A 16,767-nucleotide genomic window follows, 5' to 3' on the forward strand; every position below is an offset into this window, starting at 1 on the left:
GATCCAGAAATCCGCCAGTTTCTGGATATGGAAGCTCAAGTAGACGAAGGAGTCGATTCGGAGGAAGATGAAAGTGTGAGGGGGAAGGCTAGCTTCATTGCGATTTATGTTCTCGTATCGATCTATGCTGACGACGCCCTTCAGATGTGTTCATTGATGACGGTGCGGCTATGGAGGATAGTCTAAGACCGGGGTGTACCGCTCTACCAGTCGATTTCTCTCCACATAAGGACAACGAAAGCTCTTTGAAATTATTGATTTCTTGCATTGAAGAGACAACTACTCTGGGTCATAGAAAGTCCACCATTCCTCAAGACGAAAGGGAGGTTGAACTTGATGGAATTTTTTCTACGTCCATCTCCAGGGCGATTATACTTTGTGGCGGGTTGGATGCCGAGTGTGTACCACTCATGCTCTATTCGGTGCTCATCAAATGAACGACGAAACCGAAGATTGGTGTTGAAGAGTCAGTTGTGATGTCCCTGCTCAACATAGTTGGAGAGCGCTATTAAGTTCGTGCTACGTTCAGTCAAGGGTCCACACCGGGATGTATTCACATTGAATGCATTATGAATCAGAACATCGTCAACCTTCTGCTTCTTCTAACTCCTGGTGTACTCTTTCCTTCTCAACAACACTCCGTCCCTTCATTACAGCGGGTTAATATAATAAAATCAAGTTACTATAAATGAAAATGGCACAACGCAAGACAACACGACAATTAGTAGATCCTCTTAAACATTGTCACAAAGAGCACCCTTAGATTCACTGCTTGCTTGAAGACAATATCGATTTGTAGGTATATTTGCTTTGCTATTTAATCTAGAATATGATGACATCCTTCACAGCTATCTATCGCACCTGGCTGTCATTCCTAGTTAGGCATTAACTCTCATTAACTTCACTATTAATGTGGGACGTGTCTATCAGTCTCGTTAAAAAACCCCATTCAAAACAACTACTGGCTTCACGAGTAAAGCCATTTCCACTTCGCCCGACTTGCTCACTGGCATGACAACTTTCTTTAATCCCATCCCAACTGTACATAGTACCCGGTTTGCTTTTTCCGCCGTATCACATTCTTTATCCACGACGTATCCGTTTTCCATAGAATCGTTGAAGTGACCTCCGGGAGGGATAATAAAGGTCTCCATATCTCCCGTTATGATACCTTCATGCATTGCCTTCTTTAACTTGTAACTTAATTTCAGAATTGCGGCCGCCTTGCTTTCGATAACACGTATCTGCGACTCTGATGATGACCAGAGACAAAGATAAAGAATGCTTTTGATCCCCATTGTCGCTGCTTCGGTATCTGCACTCAGATCGGGGTCCGGAATATGCGCGCTTGCAATCGCCCTCCATCTTGTGGCCACTGTTCGTTGTTCTATTCACAAGGAAGTAGGGGTTAAAACATTGCGCATTGGCGTTTATATCTGATGACACACCGAAGGACTTGATTTTCTTGTACAGTACCATGAACTGACCCCCTTGGTTTTCGGAAAAAACTTGTGTTTTTTGCATGCAAGTATGTGTGATAAAGGCCTGGATCGCCAACTGAAGTGCAAAGGGATCCTGTCGTAGATGCTTATACGTCCCGGTAAGCTGTAATGATAGTTCCGCTCCTATCACTTGAAATACGGCATTTAAATGACCTAAAACAGCATCCAAATTTCGGGCACGTTCCTCTTCCGTAGCTACCACGGCCTCGTTTTCAAACAAATCTGCTACAACCGCAGCGAGTTGGAAAATGTCTGCGTTTAACGCATTAACCATTTGTATGATTTCGGCGCTGGAGTAGACGTCTGTTGCTGTTAAGAACGTGCGAGTTCCAATTAATTCAGCATTTCGTTCTTGTAAGACCATTGTCGTTCGACTTAATTTCTCTTCACACACGCGCAACTTTTCCCGCAGCAAGCTTGTTTCATCCTTCATCGTGATGGGGGGGGGGGGGGCGGGTGGACTGCCTAATTGACTTTAGTTGGTTGAGTTACAATTCCCTGTGAGCCGCTATCGATTGCTGAGCGATCGTGGTGTTGGTAGTCAGAGATCGGTACCAGATACCATTCCTTTGGCATTCCTTTGTCGAAACGAATCCCCGTGATTATTTCTTGACTACTTCGACCCGGGGTAATGTAACGAAATTATGTTTTAATTAGTTTTACCCTTAACCAATTCCTTTCACCATTAGTCTATTCAATTTACCCACATTTTGGTTCCGATACTCTACTATACATAAGAAAAGGTGTAGGTACTGGTATTGTAAAAATTACAGATCATGAAAAATCGGCAAAGTGCTACACCTCTAATCGCATCGTATACAGATTTTCTTGACTTATCACACTGAACGTAAGAAAAGCGCTAGAATATTATAAATGGTGATATAACCGTGCAGATGATTGGATGTTGTCAGGCAATGAGGGCATGCAGAGGCGTACGAACACTACGCTCACAGTTGAGGGACGGAGTGAGAAGGAAAGCGATCCATCATGTCTGGCACCGCAATATGTACCGTCGGAAATTTCAAGCCGCTCAAGCCGGTGGTGATCTGTGTCCGGCAGAGCGGCATCAAATTTTGAGTGGGATATCATAACGCTGTTGACAAGTTCTCACGCTTTCTTCTCTCTCTCTTCTGACCACCACAGTAGGGTTACTCAGACATCCCGCCCGCGCGCTCGCGCTCCAGCAAATCCGCCCACCGTTGTATACCAAATAGGAGAACCCGTAAGTGCTATAAATTATCTTTGTAGGCTAATAATATTGACGCTCGTTCGAAATCCAGACATGGTATAATCTATACATCCCCGACACTGCGAGTTTGTTCTAGCCAGGTCAACTCTGAGTCTGGCTGCACTCGCATAACCATTTGAGGTGCGACAACATCAGGATCAACGAGTCTGCCTGCTTCGTTATTGTCCCCGGATGCCCGCGCCCAAGACGCAGAGGAGTTCTTCGAAACAGTTCGGGTTATCAGGTACGCGTTTCTCAAAATATCTTTCATGTTTGCTTCGCTGAAATGTATCCATTCAGTTGGTACCCGTTCATAAGTGCTCTCGCGGGAGACAACAGGGCCGGCTCGTTGCACCTTTCTGACTCGGAACGAACGCGCTCAGTATAAGCAATCTCTCTGCAATTGACGACGTCTCTCGAAATGCTTGTTTGCGTCTCTGAAGCGACAATAAACACTCTCGTGTTCCTTGGGCCTTCGACTGTGATATGAACGCAGTCTCTGTAAGTCTTTCCAATTTATCACCGTGTCGCCAGTGTTCAAAGATCCTCTGCGCCTCTAGTGCCGTATCTATTCTTTTCGAGCACCAGCCGCTTTCAACCTGGGTCTGAGTGAGTTCCTTCCGCTTCATCGCTAATTTCTGCATCCGTACTAATGCATACAACAACACACAGGCAGCCATGTTGCCTCTTTGTGGCGATGGAACAACGATCCGCGTATCTGTGTATAGAGACGGAGAATGTCGCGCTGTTGTTGTGTTTTCATCGATGACTGAAACAGTATGTTATCGGCGGGAAACCGACTTTCCGACGGCTAATGTAGTCCCAATTTTATACTCAATTGTTTTAGCAAATATACATCGATTACCCCTTTATAGATTCATAATCATTTCGCTCGTAGACGTTACCTACACCCTCTTTTCTTCTGCGCTTTGTCAACCCATCCTGTTGTTTCATTATGAATTAGTGCACTTTTAATTAATGCTACCACCATTTGGTCATTCTTTGGATCGGTCGCTGTCACCCCTCCCTCGTTTTTTGATTTTGGCATATTTGTGCAAACAACACGTTGCCGATGTAGAGTGAGGATTCGCCTGACACCTCAGAGGAATACATTACCCGAAAGACCGGAAAGGTTCCTATCGTGATCATTACTTCAAACACCGAGAACCCGACCGCAAGTACCTTCCTTTGTTTTCCAGTCTACTATTTTCATCAATTACTTTTTATAACAGATGTCTGAACACTTCAGGGTTATCGAAGACATGGAAGACGAAGATATGATGGAGGACGGACCACCGGACGATCTCTATTTTCATCCTGAACCAGGGAGAGAGTCTCTGTCTGGAGACGAGCAGTGGGTCCCAGGTAGTAGAAAACCTTATCAGCCAGATCCGTTATTCTATGACGCACTATCGGAACGTTCGAGCAATACTCCTCTTCGAGAACGTTCAGAAGAGCCCGACTTGCTTGATACACCTCGACCAAACCGAATTCTAGGGCATGGCGAGGAACCAAATCAACTTATGCCGTTGTCGCCTACCAAGCGAATGAAGCGTACACGGAGTACCTTGCCTGGGCCTGACTTTGAAGACAGAGTTGAAGCAGCTTCAGTGGAGGTGTCACCGACGGATAGCAGCGGTCAACTTGAAACATTGCCCACTGTTCAAAGCCTTGTTGAAGCCTCGGCCGGTCCTTCATCTGACGATCCAATGCCACACCGGGATCAGCTAGTGGATCCCAGGATTTCTCATAATAAACGGCGTCGCAAGCCTCTAAAGGTGCCCCAAGAGACGAAAATCATCATTTCTAATGAGAAGTTAAGGAAGCAGGTTCGCACTTTGCAGCATGTCGTGCAAACTACAGAAGCAGTAAGTGATAGATCTCTCCCATGAATTCCGCAGCCAATTTTTGCTACAGGGAGAAGTATTGAAAGTAAGACAAGAGAAGGCCATTCTGCAATTGGGTCTTCAGAAAGCCACCACTCTAATATCTTCACAAGCGGTAGGTATAAAGCTTACACCGGCCTTTCCTGATTGATCATATTTCTAGGACCGCACTGCCGATGTCTCTTCGGAACGAGACGATTTCGAGGTGAAGTATAACACTGCAGAAGTAGGTCCGATTTCGTTGTTTGCCATACACATATTCATCTTGCATGCGCCACAAAAGAGTGAACGAGAGGCTGTCGAATCAGAGCTAACAGCGGTCTGCGTGAGTAGCAACAGTTTTGTTCTCTTCATCAGTCATAATTCTTCCTGATGCTTTTGTAGAACAACGTACAAAATCTACTTGCCGAAACTGGATCAAAGGACCAAATTATATTCGATCTTAATGCCACTGTAACATCAAAGACCGAAGAAATTTCCAAGCTAAACGAGATGGTGCAAGCAAAGGATAAAGATCTCTCCGATCTACGTGCCGCTCTCGACTCCAAGGATGTTGAACTGCGCAAACTTAAATCTGATATGGACTCAGCTGAAGCTCACAAGAAGCAATCAGAGGTTGTTATCGTATGTTTTAACACCATTTCTCTTGATCTCATTCATTTTGTTTGCAGTCAGACCTTCGGAAAGTCGAGGAACAATTACAAGAAGCAAATCGTCAAATACAACTGCTGAAGGACACGATGGAAGCGAACATTGCATATAAAAATGAGCTTGATCAAATGCGCTATAATCTGGAGTCCGACCGACAAATCTTTCAGGAAGATTTACTGACGCACCTCGATGTGTTAGAAAAACACAGAATCTCTGAAGAACGACTGGAGTCGCTGACCGAAGAGGCAAAAAAGGCGATCGAAACTTCTAAAGAAGAAATTTCCAAAGCTAAAACCATGGAGGAGAAGGCTTCCGCAGCTATGCTTAAAGCAGATCGAAATTTGAAAGTCGCATCCCAAGATTTGGAGCAAGCCAGGAAATTACGCAGTACTTCCGAGGAAATGAAGACTACCACCGAGACTTTGAAGGCGGAGGTTCTTACCGAAAAAGCGTCTGTCGAACTTTTGAAACGTTCAGCCAAGGATTCGCTAGAGCAGGCAAAGCGATTGAAAGAAGATGCCTCTACAGAGATGAAAAAGGCGAACCGATTGAGGGAACATTACACCAATGTGAGTAGATTATATCGTGTTTAAGTCATATGCTCCTTACATTTAATTTAGAGTATAAAAAATCTTGACCGACTGATTGAAGAAGCAAGCAACGAAGTGGAAAACGCCCACAATAATTGTTCTGGATTCCAGAGAGCCAGTCAGGAAGCCTCGGCACAGATTGCAGAGTTGAAAGCAAAATTAAAGATCGCCGAAATCAAGCTCCAAGCAATGGCCGTCCCCGTCGACGCAAGTAAGGGCAAAGATAAGGCGCCTACCACCACCGCACCAACGAACGTGGTAAATCGTAAAGTTACCTCCGTGATTAGTAACCGTGGTCTAATGTTTGTCTTTCAGGCCTCTGTCAATACCGGTCAGGATAAAGAAATGCAATCCTCCAATATACCAACAACAGCTGTGGTAAGGCAGTTTTCCCCCTGATTGGTAACCGTGATTTAAAGTCCGTTGTGATTTAGGACCACGTCAATTCCGGTAAGGGTAAAGAAAAGGCATCCACCAGCACAGCAACGGTTGTGGTAAGGTGACAATATTCTCCCTGGTAACTGTGATATAACTCTTTTTGCAAGGACGATCATGATTCGAGTATCCCAAACAGAACTGATGTAAGTCGTTGTCTAGCTATTTTGATTGGGTCTGGGACACTTAGGGCCGCAAGGCGGATCATGACACACAAAGAATGGTAGAGGAACAGTCACAAATACGCCAAAGTTGGCTCTCAAAGTTCAAATCTATCAAACCTTCAGTGATTTTTGGCCGTGCAAACGCCCAAGCTGGTTCGAGCGGTACACAACCAGGTGACGAGGATGAGGATGATCCTATGGCTAGGTGGAATGCAAAAATATCCCAGGATGATAACGGTGAGAATGTCAATCGCCTTAACTCCACTCACAGGGTTAATCAAAAGGGTACTTTGAAAGGTAAAGCCAAGCATTCGACCATTGCGCCCGATTTCCCTGTGGGCAGTGGGAAGGAGTTGCAAATTGAGGAGAATGAGGACCAGGAGATGTTGGACACGCTGCCCGCAGAAGGTGGCGGTGATGATGGGGATGGAGATGGAGATGGAGATGACGAGAATGATCAAGAAGAAGAGGGTGAAGAGGAGGATAAAGAAATTGAAGAGGAGGTTAACGAAGACGAAGAAGAAAGAGCAGTAACCAATATCCTCACCAGGACAGGTTCTGCCTCTACACTTGGAGGCCAATACTCGAGAGATGCCTCGCGATCGTTTGTGATGGGGGGCAAGAACGGTTCAAAAAGGGAAAAAATTGATTTAGAGAAGGACAATAAAGAAGTCCGAAAACAATATTTTGTGAGATTTCTTTTGCTAATGTCAATAGATGCTGACTGGAAGATAGGCCCTCGTTCGCAGCGTTGTGAATGACAAATTTGGCGTAGAACGAGACCCGGAGTTTGTCAATCACATACCACCAAGTCCCGGTGACATTATGCAATTCGAAACCACGAAGCGCCCAGAAGATGGCCCCAAGATAGCAGATCTCCGCATTGACATGAAGGGCGAAATATCCAGCGATTGGAACAAAGAACTCGTATCTATACTGGTTACATTTGCGACCAACAGAAAGGTCTCACAATTCCCTGACCTTCCTCATCGGCCCCAAGACTACCTAGCTCAAATGTTCTTTCAAACGCTGGAGCGCGCAAGGACCTTTTGGAGAGATAACCAGCCTCAGGCTACCGATCTGGGAAAAATAGAAACCAGCGCCAAAAGGGAAGCAAGAGTGGAGGCAAAAAGGAAAAAAGAGGAAAAAAGGAATCGAAAGAATAGTAGATGTTCAATTGTGAGCATTTCGGAGTCTACGTAGTTCAACAACTAATATAAGCATACAGAAATATTCCGAGCGTTTGTTCACAGTGAAAAGAATGATCGCAGAAAGTGAGAAAAGGGACGACACCGCAATGTTTAACCTATGGAGTCGTTTGCTATCACTTCTCGAGGCCCTAGAGGAAGATGGAATGAGCTCGGAGGACTCTGAAGCTGACGATGATGGGGATACCGTATATCATGTCAGGCAGATGCCGTATCGTCGCAGCGTTGACAAGCATATGGCAATCATCGACGCTGAAACAAAGCGTTATAAACGCACCATTGCTACTCAAGGCTCGAACAAATCACGAAGAATCAGAGGGGAAGATATATTTTCGCTTCGCAGACCTTTCGTCGGGAAACCGAGACCACTTTATGCACCACCTTGGTTAAAACAGCAGACCCGAACGACTATCAACAGTCTGAAAATTCCAGAAAAACATCCATTCAAATTTTTCGAGATCAAGGTGCCGGACCCGAGTGCATGAGTAGTCATTTCTGTTAGCTCAAATCGTGCAGTCATTAGTAACTATTGAAAATGATATGATCTTCGGCCTGATAATATGTACCTGTAATTATACCGCCAGTTGCATGAACCTTTGATCACACTGGTGCTTATTGGTTCGTTTCTCTTGTATTTGTTTATTTCCTCTTTGTCAGTTCTGCTGTTCGCCTCTTTCAGTTTCCGATACCGACGGCATGAAAATCTCAGTCACCTATCAAACACAGAACCACACTATGAGTATCTGAGTTTGAGGCACGATGCCGCTGTCTTAAAGTCTGATACGTAGGGTAGAATCACCAATATCCTTAAAATATCAGGGATTCTCCCAGCTCGGGACTTGAAATAACATTTTTCGGTCGCGATTCTGCGACGTAAGCCGAGTTCTTCCTTTTGGTATAATTTCTAAATTTTCTATAGCAAAGCTTTGTGTATGAATGGTTACAAATTGGCGGGTGTTCCTCTGTAAGTGTCGGCAAGGTTCTTACTTTCTCTAAAGTACGTGGTGTCATTTACTTCTCACGATAGGTTGCAAGTTCTAAGATGTTTTCTTTGTACATTTCTAGGAGGGTTTTGGGGGTTGTGGCCAGCTGTCCGACATGCTTTCAATGCAAGGAGCCTCCACGCCGCTTTCAGTCAACTTTACCAGCCTAACTGGAGTTACGACCATGAATGGGTAGTATGCAATTCCAGTGAGTGGGATCCTCGGAGCCAAAAACATTTGTACTTTGACCCTCTTTCTATCTAGTGTAGCTATTATAACCCCGAAGCAAAATACTCTGCGCCCTTGAGAACTCAAACACTGCTGGCGCTGATACATATTTGATAGAAAAATATGTATTGGTAATTATGTTTCCTGTTGGTTTTTGACGTATTTTTCTCGTATATAGAGTCCGGGGTTACCCAATTAGGGAAGCCCGAAGCCTATATTCCAATAAAATACGTCAAAAAAATGTAGGAAACATAATTACTGGGTCTTATTTTCTTTGAAAATATGTATGAGCGCCAGCGGTGAAACCACACTCGCTACTTGCCCAGTCACGTGGTGTTCAGCGAGAACTACTCCAGGTCCATCTCATCAGCCTCCCATTCCTGGTAAGCAGATAAATTTCGTTCTGATGTCTTCGTCAATTCACATTTAGCAACAAACAAGTTTTCTCTGATGCATAGACATGAAACCGCACTCGTATTTTGTATGATTCGCCATCCTTACAGTCGTCAGCACGAACCTTGCGGGAGATGTTGTCAAGGTCTATATTCATTTTACCCCACTCGAGCTGCACCCTAAATCTAATTATAAACACAGATTCTGTAGACCGCTACCATGTTAATGTGTCCTGCTTCATGTGCCTCATCCTAGGCTTTCCAACAACACCGAGTGGTTAAATGTCCTTCGGTTGCACCTGCTTTGAACATCTTGGTGGTATCCTACCGCCTGCAGGAGGCTTCTGCAATTTCTTTTAAAGATCCCACTAGGATCTCATAAGGGGTCTCTCCATTCTCCCCACATCCTAACCACTGCGACGTCTACTGGCATTTATTCAACAGCATCACACCCTTTCACACACCCGGACCGCTGTGACGTCTGATGTACACCGCACTCGTCTTCATATTTTGACCGCTGCATTTGTCCGTGGACATTGCACTCGTCCACATCCATCTTCCGTCCGTGGCACATGGCACCACGGTAGTTATTACTCTTTCAATACCTCTCCACACACCCATACCACCCCTACTACGCTGGCCTTGCAATGTCCTGACGCGACATTCGTTACATCTGTCCAGCAAAACACACTATGCGAACAATAGCAGTGGTACATCTGTCTCACTTTACCAATCATTGATGCTCATGGTGATCACAGGTAGAAAAGGGATCAGGAGACATGGTGGAAGAGGACACTTTACTCTTTAAACGCCCAAATTCGTAATATTACAACCGAAAACCCTTTAATGTATGCTTAGGGTCGAGATAGATACTATTGTTCATCATAAGAAATTATCAATAAATCTCTGCTAATAATATCATCGAAAACAAGAACAGTAAGATGTAGAAGTCACAGAGATCTACGTCAAAAACGGCAGGATCGAATGCTGGTCTCTTCGAATACGCTCTGGGTGTCAACATGCCCTCCTCCATAGCAGCATAATCCTTTATGGGGTCTAGCATGATATCGTGACTGGACTTGCAGTTCATACAGCTGCTCTTCGTATAGGCGAACCTGAGGGACACTCTAATAAATACTCGGTATCATTTCGACAAGGATGAGTGCCTTACGCACCAAGGAATCATATATAACCGGGTATCCTAGTAAAACAATCAGACGATCCGAGGCCTGTTCAATGTGGACACGTATGTTATTATAATCCAAATATCCTTCCAGACATAAGTTAATAATGCTAAAAATCGTTCATTAGTTGGGTTTACAGACAAATAAATGCAGAGCGTACACGCACGTCTAACTCGATCTACGATGTGATTAAATTCAATATTTTCAAGCCTGGGACTGGGCAGGACTCCTCATGACTTCAATATTGCATCCGAGGCCTGTCCTTGCTGGATCCGGGTAGTTGATTTTGCATCATTTCTTTCTTTTAGGCGTCCCTCTACCTTTTCCTCGTGTTGCTGGCATGTTGACAGCATCATCATAGATATACTTCTATCTTACCATATATCTAAACTTTATTATTTGACACATCTTGCCACAAGTGCGACATGTCGGATTCCATCCGCGACGCTCAATCGAGTCGTGCAGCCGCGGAAATGTTCCTGCTTACTCTGGCGGACGAAGGTCCCAACGTCAACAGGCAGCTATCGCCGTTGTGGGCTTCACGAGACGAATTCCAGAGGACACTAGAGCAACCGGGACTTCAGGGGACTTTAGAAGATATCGTAATGCATGACCATGAAAACTTAGTGCCAACGTTCGACGGTGCCCCGACGTTAAAGTCATCCCATCACTCTTCGGGAAACCCTACACCTGCCCTGTCTGCAAATAATAAGAAGAGCAAATACGAACGCAGCCAATATACATCCAGAGCAATTACGATCTTGGATGATATCTCAAAATCTGTGGAGGCTTGTTCGGCCAATCTTCAAAGGGATGCACAACTCCCAGATGCCCTGGAACACGCAAGAAAACGAATTGCGCAGCTGCATCGCAAGCTGGACAAAGTCAAGCGCAAGACCCCCTCCATTTTGGAAGAGAAGGAACGCATTCGGCGAAGACTATTAGATTTGAACGCACAACTGAACGAGATGCAAAAGGAGCGGACAACTTCTGGCAACAATTCCCCTCTTCTCTATGATTCCAGTAAGCTCTTCATCATGCATCATATGCAAATATAAGTTCATATGTGTATAACAGGCCATCATTTTGAGCCCCTCGTTGACAACCAAGATCCTCCGGCTCAGATCGCAACATTTATTGGGGTTGTATCGGCAGTGATGATAGGTGCAGGTCGGCGCATGGCCGAGTTTATCCTCAAGACAATGCCCATTATGTTGCGCAGCGCTTTCGAAATCTCTTCGATTGAAATCGATATGCAACAGCAACATATCTTGGATCAAATACCGTCAACACTGAATACAGCCCTCTCCAAATTCAACTTATCTTCGAAAACCGTTACCTACGCGGTCTGTCCTGCCTGCCATTGCACATACCCACCCGCCTTTCCACTGGATCCAAATAAACCGGAGTATCCGTCCGTCTGCAATAATTTTCCCAATCTAGGTTCAGATCTGTGTGGGATCCCTCTTTTGGAAAGCGACGCCGATGACGGGGGGAATCCTGTTCCCATCAAAACTTTTGTCTCACATAAGACAGTTTATTTATAACGTACATTACCTAAGATTTAATAATAAGGATATTACGTGAGACACGGTGGATTTACTCCCGCTACCTAATTAGGAGATTAGCGTGATGTACGTGTGATTTATCCTGGCAAATCATAGCGTACATGACGTGCCATTTAGCACTAAATGGAGCCGCCGGGTGGCATGCGGGATCCGCGTGTCGGGCTGCACGGGAAAAACACGGGCCGCAAATGAACCGGACGGGTCCATCTACATCCCGTGTATTGCAAGCAGACGGATCCGTTTTGACCCGTGTTGTGCTGTCAGACGGACCCATTTGACCCGTGTCTTCCCAGAGAGGGAGGGTTATTTATGGGGTATTGCAAGTCAATGAGCACAAGGGCTCCAAAAATAATTTATTCATCTCTACCGGTATACAAATGCTTTTCCAAACTCGATTCAATCCCTGCCAGCCCAGCGTCAATTTCCTCCAGCGCATTATAAGTCAGAATCTCTGACTGCAGCTGATGCAGCCGGAGGTTCTTGAACGTTGTAACCTTTCCGTCATAACTACTGTTGCCGACGGAACTGTCAATTATTTGGTCGTATGTTGCCCGTAGCTGCTGCTCGGTATAATTCTAAAATAGTTGTCAGTATCTAGTGCTTGGTAATATCTGAGTACATACATATAGAAAAGGAGGGTTAAAATACGCCGTCTGATCTGTTACATTCTTGAACTCAATGTCAGACTGGGTGGGAGGCGAACCGGGGTAGCCGCCCATGGGATCAAACCTGCCGTAGGTTCGAAAATAAGGGTTTTGAAGGAGCAGGTGGCATGCTTCAGGGGGTGGAGAATAGCAACCTTGCTTCCTCTCAGAGGAAATAGCTGGACGAGAGTCCATAATGATTTTGTCGACGACAGACGTGTATGAAACATGTGCTGCCATCAACGGCGGAGCCGCATCATCCCGGATGACAGGCATAGGTGGAGGATCCAGGGTATCTGGAATAACAGGCATAGGGGGAGGATCCAGGGTAGGTGGAATGACAGGCATAGGGGGAGGAGCTAGGTTATTTGGAATGATTGGCATTGGCGGCGGAGCCAAGTCGTTCCGGATGACAGGCATTGGCGGCGGAGCCGTGTCGTTCCGGATGACTGGCATTGGCGGCGGAGCCAGGTTAGCTGGAATGACTGGCATAGGGGGTGGAGCCAGGCTAGCTGGAATTACTGGCATTGGCGGCGGAGCCAGGTCTTTCCGGATGACTGGCATAGGGGGCGGAGCCAGGCTAGCTGGAATTACTGGCATTGGCGGCGGAGCCAGGTCTTTCCGGATGACTGGCATAGGGGGCGGAGCCAGGTTAGCTGGAATAACAGGCATAGGGGGTGGAGCCAGGTTAGCTGGAATTACTGGCATAGGGGGTGGAGCCAGGTTAGCTGGAATTACTGGCATTGGCGGCGGAGCCAGGTCTTTCCGGATGACTGGCATAGGGGGCGGAGCCAGGTTAGATGAAATGACTGGCATAGGGGGAGGAGCCAGGTTAGCTGGAATAACAGGCATAGGGGGTGGAGCCAGGTTATCTGGAATGACTGGCATTGGCGGCGGAGCCAGGTCATCCGTCCTTGCTGTGCGTTTGCTTTCCTTAGAGTTGCTAATATTTGAAGACATTGCTGATGCTCAGAAATCAATTTAAATTTACTTGAATTAATGCAATTAGTCTTACATTTTATAGGTTTTACGGGAGGAGGTTCCTTCAGTTTTTCGAGAAGCCTGGTAAGATTGTTGAGACTGGTGTAGTCAATGGGGGAATTTTTGCTAGAGGTGGGAATAAAGTTGTAGGAGGACATACAGTCCAGAAAGTGCAACTGGGTGGGCTTGTTTATATATCTCACGGAATACAATACTATCCGAGGATTCTCCATGACACGGAAATAGATTCACCCGTGTATCGAACTTAGCAACTTTTGCACAAACTGGATCTGGTGAAGAAATCACATGACTCAGATTGTACATGTTTGTGTATGGTTTTGTTTTGCGGGACCGCTTTTTTTTAGACTTTTTTTAGACTAACTCCAACCACGATCACCACCCCACGTTCTACCGTGCCTCACCCATTAACGCGTCTTCCCCCCAAAAAAAAACGCTTTCCCAATGGCCTCTTCATCTTCCACCACCGCCACCTTCGCCCAACGCCTTGCTGACTGGGAAAAAACCTTTACAGAGTGCTACCGCAATGGCGAAAGCGCGTTCAACGCTCAGTTGGAGCAGCTCTACAGGGACTTGGTGAGTAATCGATATCCCTTGAGCATAAGACTTACTGAACAAAAAAAATTCATCCAAATAGGTTCCACTGTGTCAAGAACACGTCAGGGACGCGGCCAACTTCCGCCTCGTGGATTATGTCGCAAGCCCTGTCGTGTATTCATACAAGACCAGCCAGGGCAAGGACGGCAAGCAGGTAGCAAGGTTCGAGGTCGACTGGGCAAATTTGCATCATCAAGTCGCAAATTTCAAGGCATACCAGCAAGGCCAGGAGGCACAGAGGAAGAGGAGGGAGGAGGAAGAGCAAGAGAAGAGGAGGGAGAAGGAGGAGCAAGAGGAGGAGGAGAGGCAGAGGGTGGAGGAGAGGAGGAAGAGGGAGGTGAGGAGGAAGAGGGAGGAGAAGAAGAAGAGGGAGGAGGAAGAGGAGAGGCAGAGGGAGGAGGAGGAGGAGAGGCAGAGGGAGGAGGAGAGGAGGAAGAGGGAGGAAGAGAAGCAGAAGGTGGAGGAGAGGAGGAAGGAGGAGAGGAGGAAGAGGGAGCAGGAGAGGAAGACCAGGGAGCAGGAGAGGCAGAAGGCGGAGGAGAGGAGGAAGAGGGAGCAGGAGCAGGAGCAGGAGACAGACGAGGAGAGGAACAAGGAGGAGACGGAGAAGAGACGGGCCGAGAAGGGCAAGGGCAAGGCAGTCGAACCCCCGGTGGAAGACGGACCCGTGACAGACGCCCACAAAGACAAGGGCAAACGGAAAGCGGCGGACCCCGTGGAGTCCATTCAGTTGGCTCCAGCGGACTACAGGGGCCCACGGACAAGGAAGGGGGAAATCATTCCCCACATCACCGCCTCCAACATGCCTGGTCACCCAGCGTACAGGGAGAAGCTGGAAAGATTGGCGAAGTCCAAGCAGGGGAAGTTCAAGAGCAAAGCAATCATAGGAAGCCACACGGACGAAGACGCGGACGCGGACGTCGACGAGGACGACGAAGGCGATGACCAAGAGGCCCCGCCTACCACCCCCACCCGGAAGATGCTCACCCGGTCTGCAAAGAAGGACGCCAACCAGGACAATATCCCCCCCATCAGGAAGGCGCGGTCGAGATCCGAGAAAGCGCGCCAGGTGCCGGAGGGGATGGTGGATATGGTGGAAAGGTGCACGGGATGCACCAAATTCAAGGTGCCGTGCCATGTCAAGGGAGAGACAGGCACTGAGCCTCTCGTCCCCATAAAGCACCAATCTTGCGAGTCTTGCAAGTCTCGCAAGATTCACTGCAGTTTCTACCCGGGACGTTTCTACCCGGGACGCAACACTGTCGCCGGGCAATTCAACCTCTCGACGCCGCTGGGAAGTTACGGGGAGGTGTTGAAGTTGGAGGAGGGAGAGGATGTTCCGGCGAAGGGGAAGGCCGGGGAAGGGTCGTTCCCCGAGGATGTGGGAGAGCTGCTTGTGCAGCTGTTTGAGCGACAAGGCCGACTGATGGAACGGATGGATGGCCTTTCCGCGTCCATGACGGCGATAAACGCACGGATTGCAACGTTCGCCGAGACAAACTTGGCGGTGGAGAAGAGGATGAAGACCGTCGAGGACAGCTTCCAAGAGCTGAAGGCCGAGTGGACCACGGCAAAAGAACAAGTGGCAGGAAACACTTCGCTTTCCGTCACGATGTTCAACAACATCAAGCAGGCGATCCAGGACGTTCAGTACGTGGTCGGGGTTTTGCTGGAGCAGGATGAACAAAGGAATCCCGCCCCCAAACAGGCAGCAGAACCCTCCAAGACGGAGGTCGAACAAGAATCGGGTCCGTCGCGGACCCGTGAACCCACCTCTGCGCCACAATCCCCCAGCCCACCACCACCGCCAGCACCCCTCCCTTCCCCACCTCCACCTCCAGCAGCACCCATTCTCCCTTCCCCTCCTCCACCACCGCCAGCACCTGTCCTCCCTTCCCCACCCCCACCTCCACCCGCACCCGTCTTCCCTGCCGTGTCTGCGCCACCAACAGAGCTATTCTTGCCCGGTTCGACTCCAGAAGCGCCTTCGCCCCCCCCAGCTGGCCGACCCTCGCTCCCACCGGTACCACCCGTCCTTTCCCTATCTCCACCACCCCCTCTCCCAGCTCCACGTCCTCGAAGTTCGACGTCAAAGGCCGCACCGTTGTCAAAGGGTGCACCATCGTCAAAGGCCGCGCCATCGTCATCGTCAAAGGCCGGCCCATCCTCAAAGGCTAAGCCATTGTCAAAGGCTAAGCCATCCTCCAAGGCTGGGCCATCCGGGAATGGACACTCATCGGAGTTGTCTGATCCCTCGGACAGCGACGAGGTTGAAATTGTGGAGGAGGATGTTGAGATCGTGGCGTCCACGCTGCCCGCGTCGAACATAGCCACAAAGACAAGGGCTGGACGGAAGCGAAAGGCGGAAACGACTCTGGCTGAAGCATCGCGCTCGCCCAAAAAACCCAAGGCCCAAAAAAAGTAGTGTATTTCAAATCTTTGTAACTTTTTTTGGTCTCCTTTTTTGCCTTGTCTCATAGATTGCATTGTACAATTTTTAATATTTGG

At 47.6% G+C, this 16,767-nt stretch overlaps 5 protein-coding genes across 5 annotated transcripts; 3 read left to right on the forward strand and 2 right to left on the reverse strand.

The window, feature by feature from the left end:
- Positions 1-935: 935 nt before the first annotated feature.
- JR316_0009322 (uncharacterized protein) lies at positions 936-1,935 on the reverse strand (the record flags this gene model as incomplete). The annotated part of the gene is made up of 2 exons (XM_047895026.1): positions 936-1,387; positions 1,449-1,935. The coding sequence occupies 2 exons, from the start codon at positions 1,933-1,935 to the stop codon at positions 936-938; spliced, it is 939 nt and encodes a 312-aa protein (XP_047746485.1).
- Positions 1,936-3,962: 2,027 nt separating this feature from the next.
- JR316_0009323 (uncharacterized protein) lies at positions 3,963-8,149 on the forward strand (the record flags this gene model as incomplete). Its single annotated transcript, XM_047895027.1, has 12 exons — positions 3,963-4,598; positions 4,648-4,731; positions 4,780-4,941; positions 5,001-5,240; positions 5,288-5,836; positions 5,888-6,115; positions 6,173-6,235; positions 6,292-6,351; positions 6,403-6,438; positions 6,483-7,145; positions 7,192-7,635; positions 7,685-8,149. The coding sequence occupies 12 exons, from the start codon at positions 3,963-3,965 to the stop codon at positions 8,147-8,149; spliced, it is 3,630 nt and encodes a 1,209-aa protein (XP_047746486.1).
- Positions 8,150-10,876: 2,727 nt separating this feature from the next.
- Positions 10,877-11,998, forward strand: JR316_0009324 (uncharacterized protein; the record flags this gene model as incomplete). Its single annotated transcript, XM_047895028.1, has 2 exons — positions 10,877-11,474; positions 11,529-11,998. 2 exons carry the CDS (start codon positions 10,877-10,879, stop codon positions 11,996-11,998), a joined length of 1,068 nt encoding a protein of 355 aa, XP_047746487.1.
- Positions 11,999-12,372: 374 nt separating this feature from the next.
- Positions 12,373-13,047, reverse strand: JR316_0009325 (uncharacterized protein; the record flags this gene model as incomplete). The annotated part of the gene is made up of 2 exons (XM_047895029.1): positions 12,373-12,594; positions 12,643-13,047. 2 exons carry the CDS (start codon positions 13,045-13,047, stop codon positions 12,373-12,375), a joined length of 627 nt encoding a protein of 208 aa, XP_047746488.1.
- Positions 13,048-14,106: 1,059 nt separating this feature from the next.
- Positions 14,107-16,684, forward strand: JR316_0009326 (uncharacterized protein; the record flags this gene model as incomplete). Its single annotated transcript, XM_047895030.1, has 2 exons — positions 14,107-14,238; positions 14,300-16,684. 2 exons carry the CDS (start codon positions 14,107-14,109, stop codon positions 16,682-16,684), a joined length of 2,517 nt encoding a protein of 838 aa, XP_047746489.1.
- Positions 16,685-16,767: the final 83 nt, after the last annotated feature.

This window comes from Psilocybe cubensis, chromosome 8 (assembly GCF_017499595.1).
Source record: "Psilocybe cubensis strain MGC-MH-2018 chromosome 8, whole genome shotgun sequence".
NCBI classification, from domain to species: domain Eukaryota; kingdom Fungi; phylum Basidiomycota; class Agaricomycetes; order Agaricales; family Agrocybaceae; genus Psilocybe; species Psilocybe cubensis.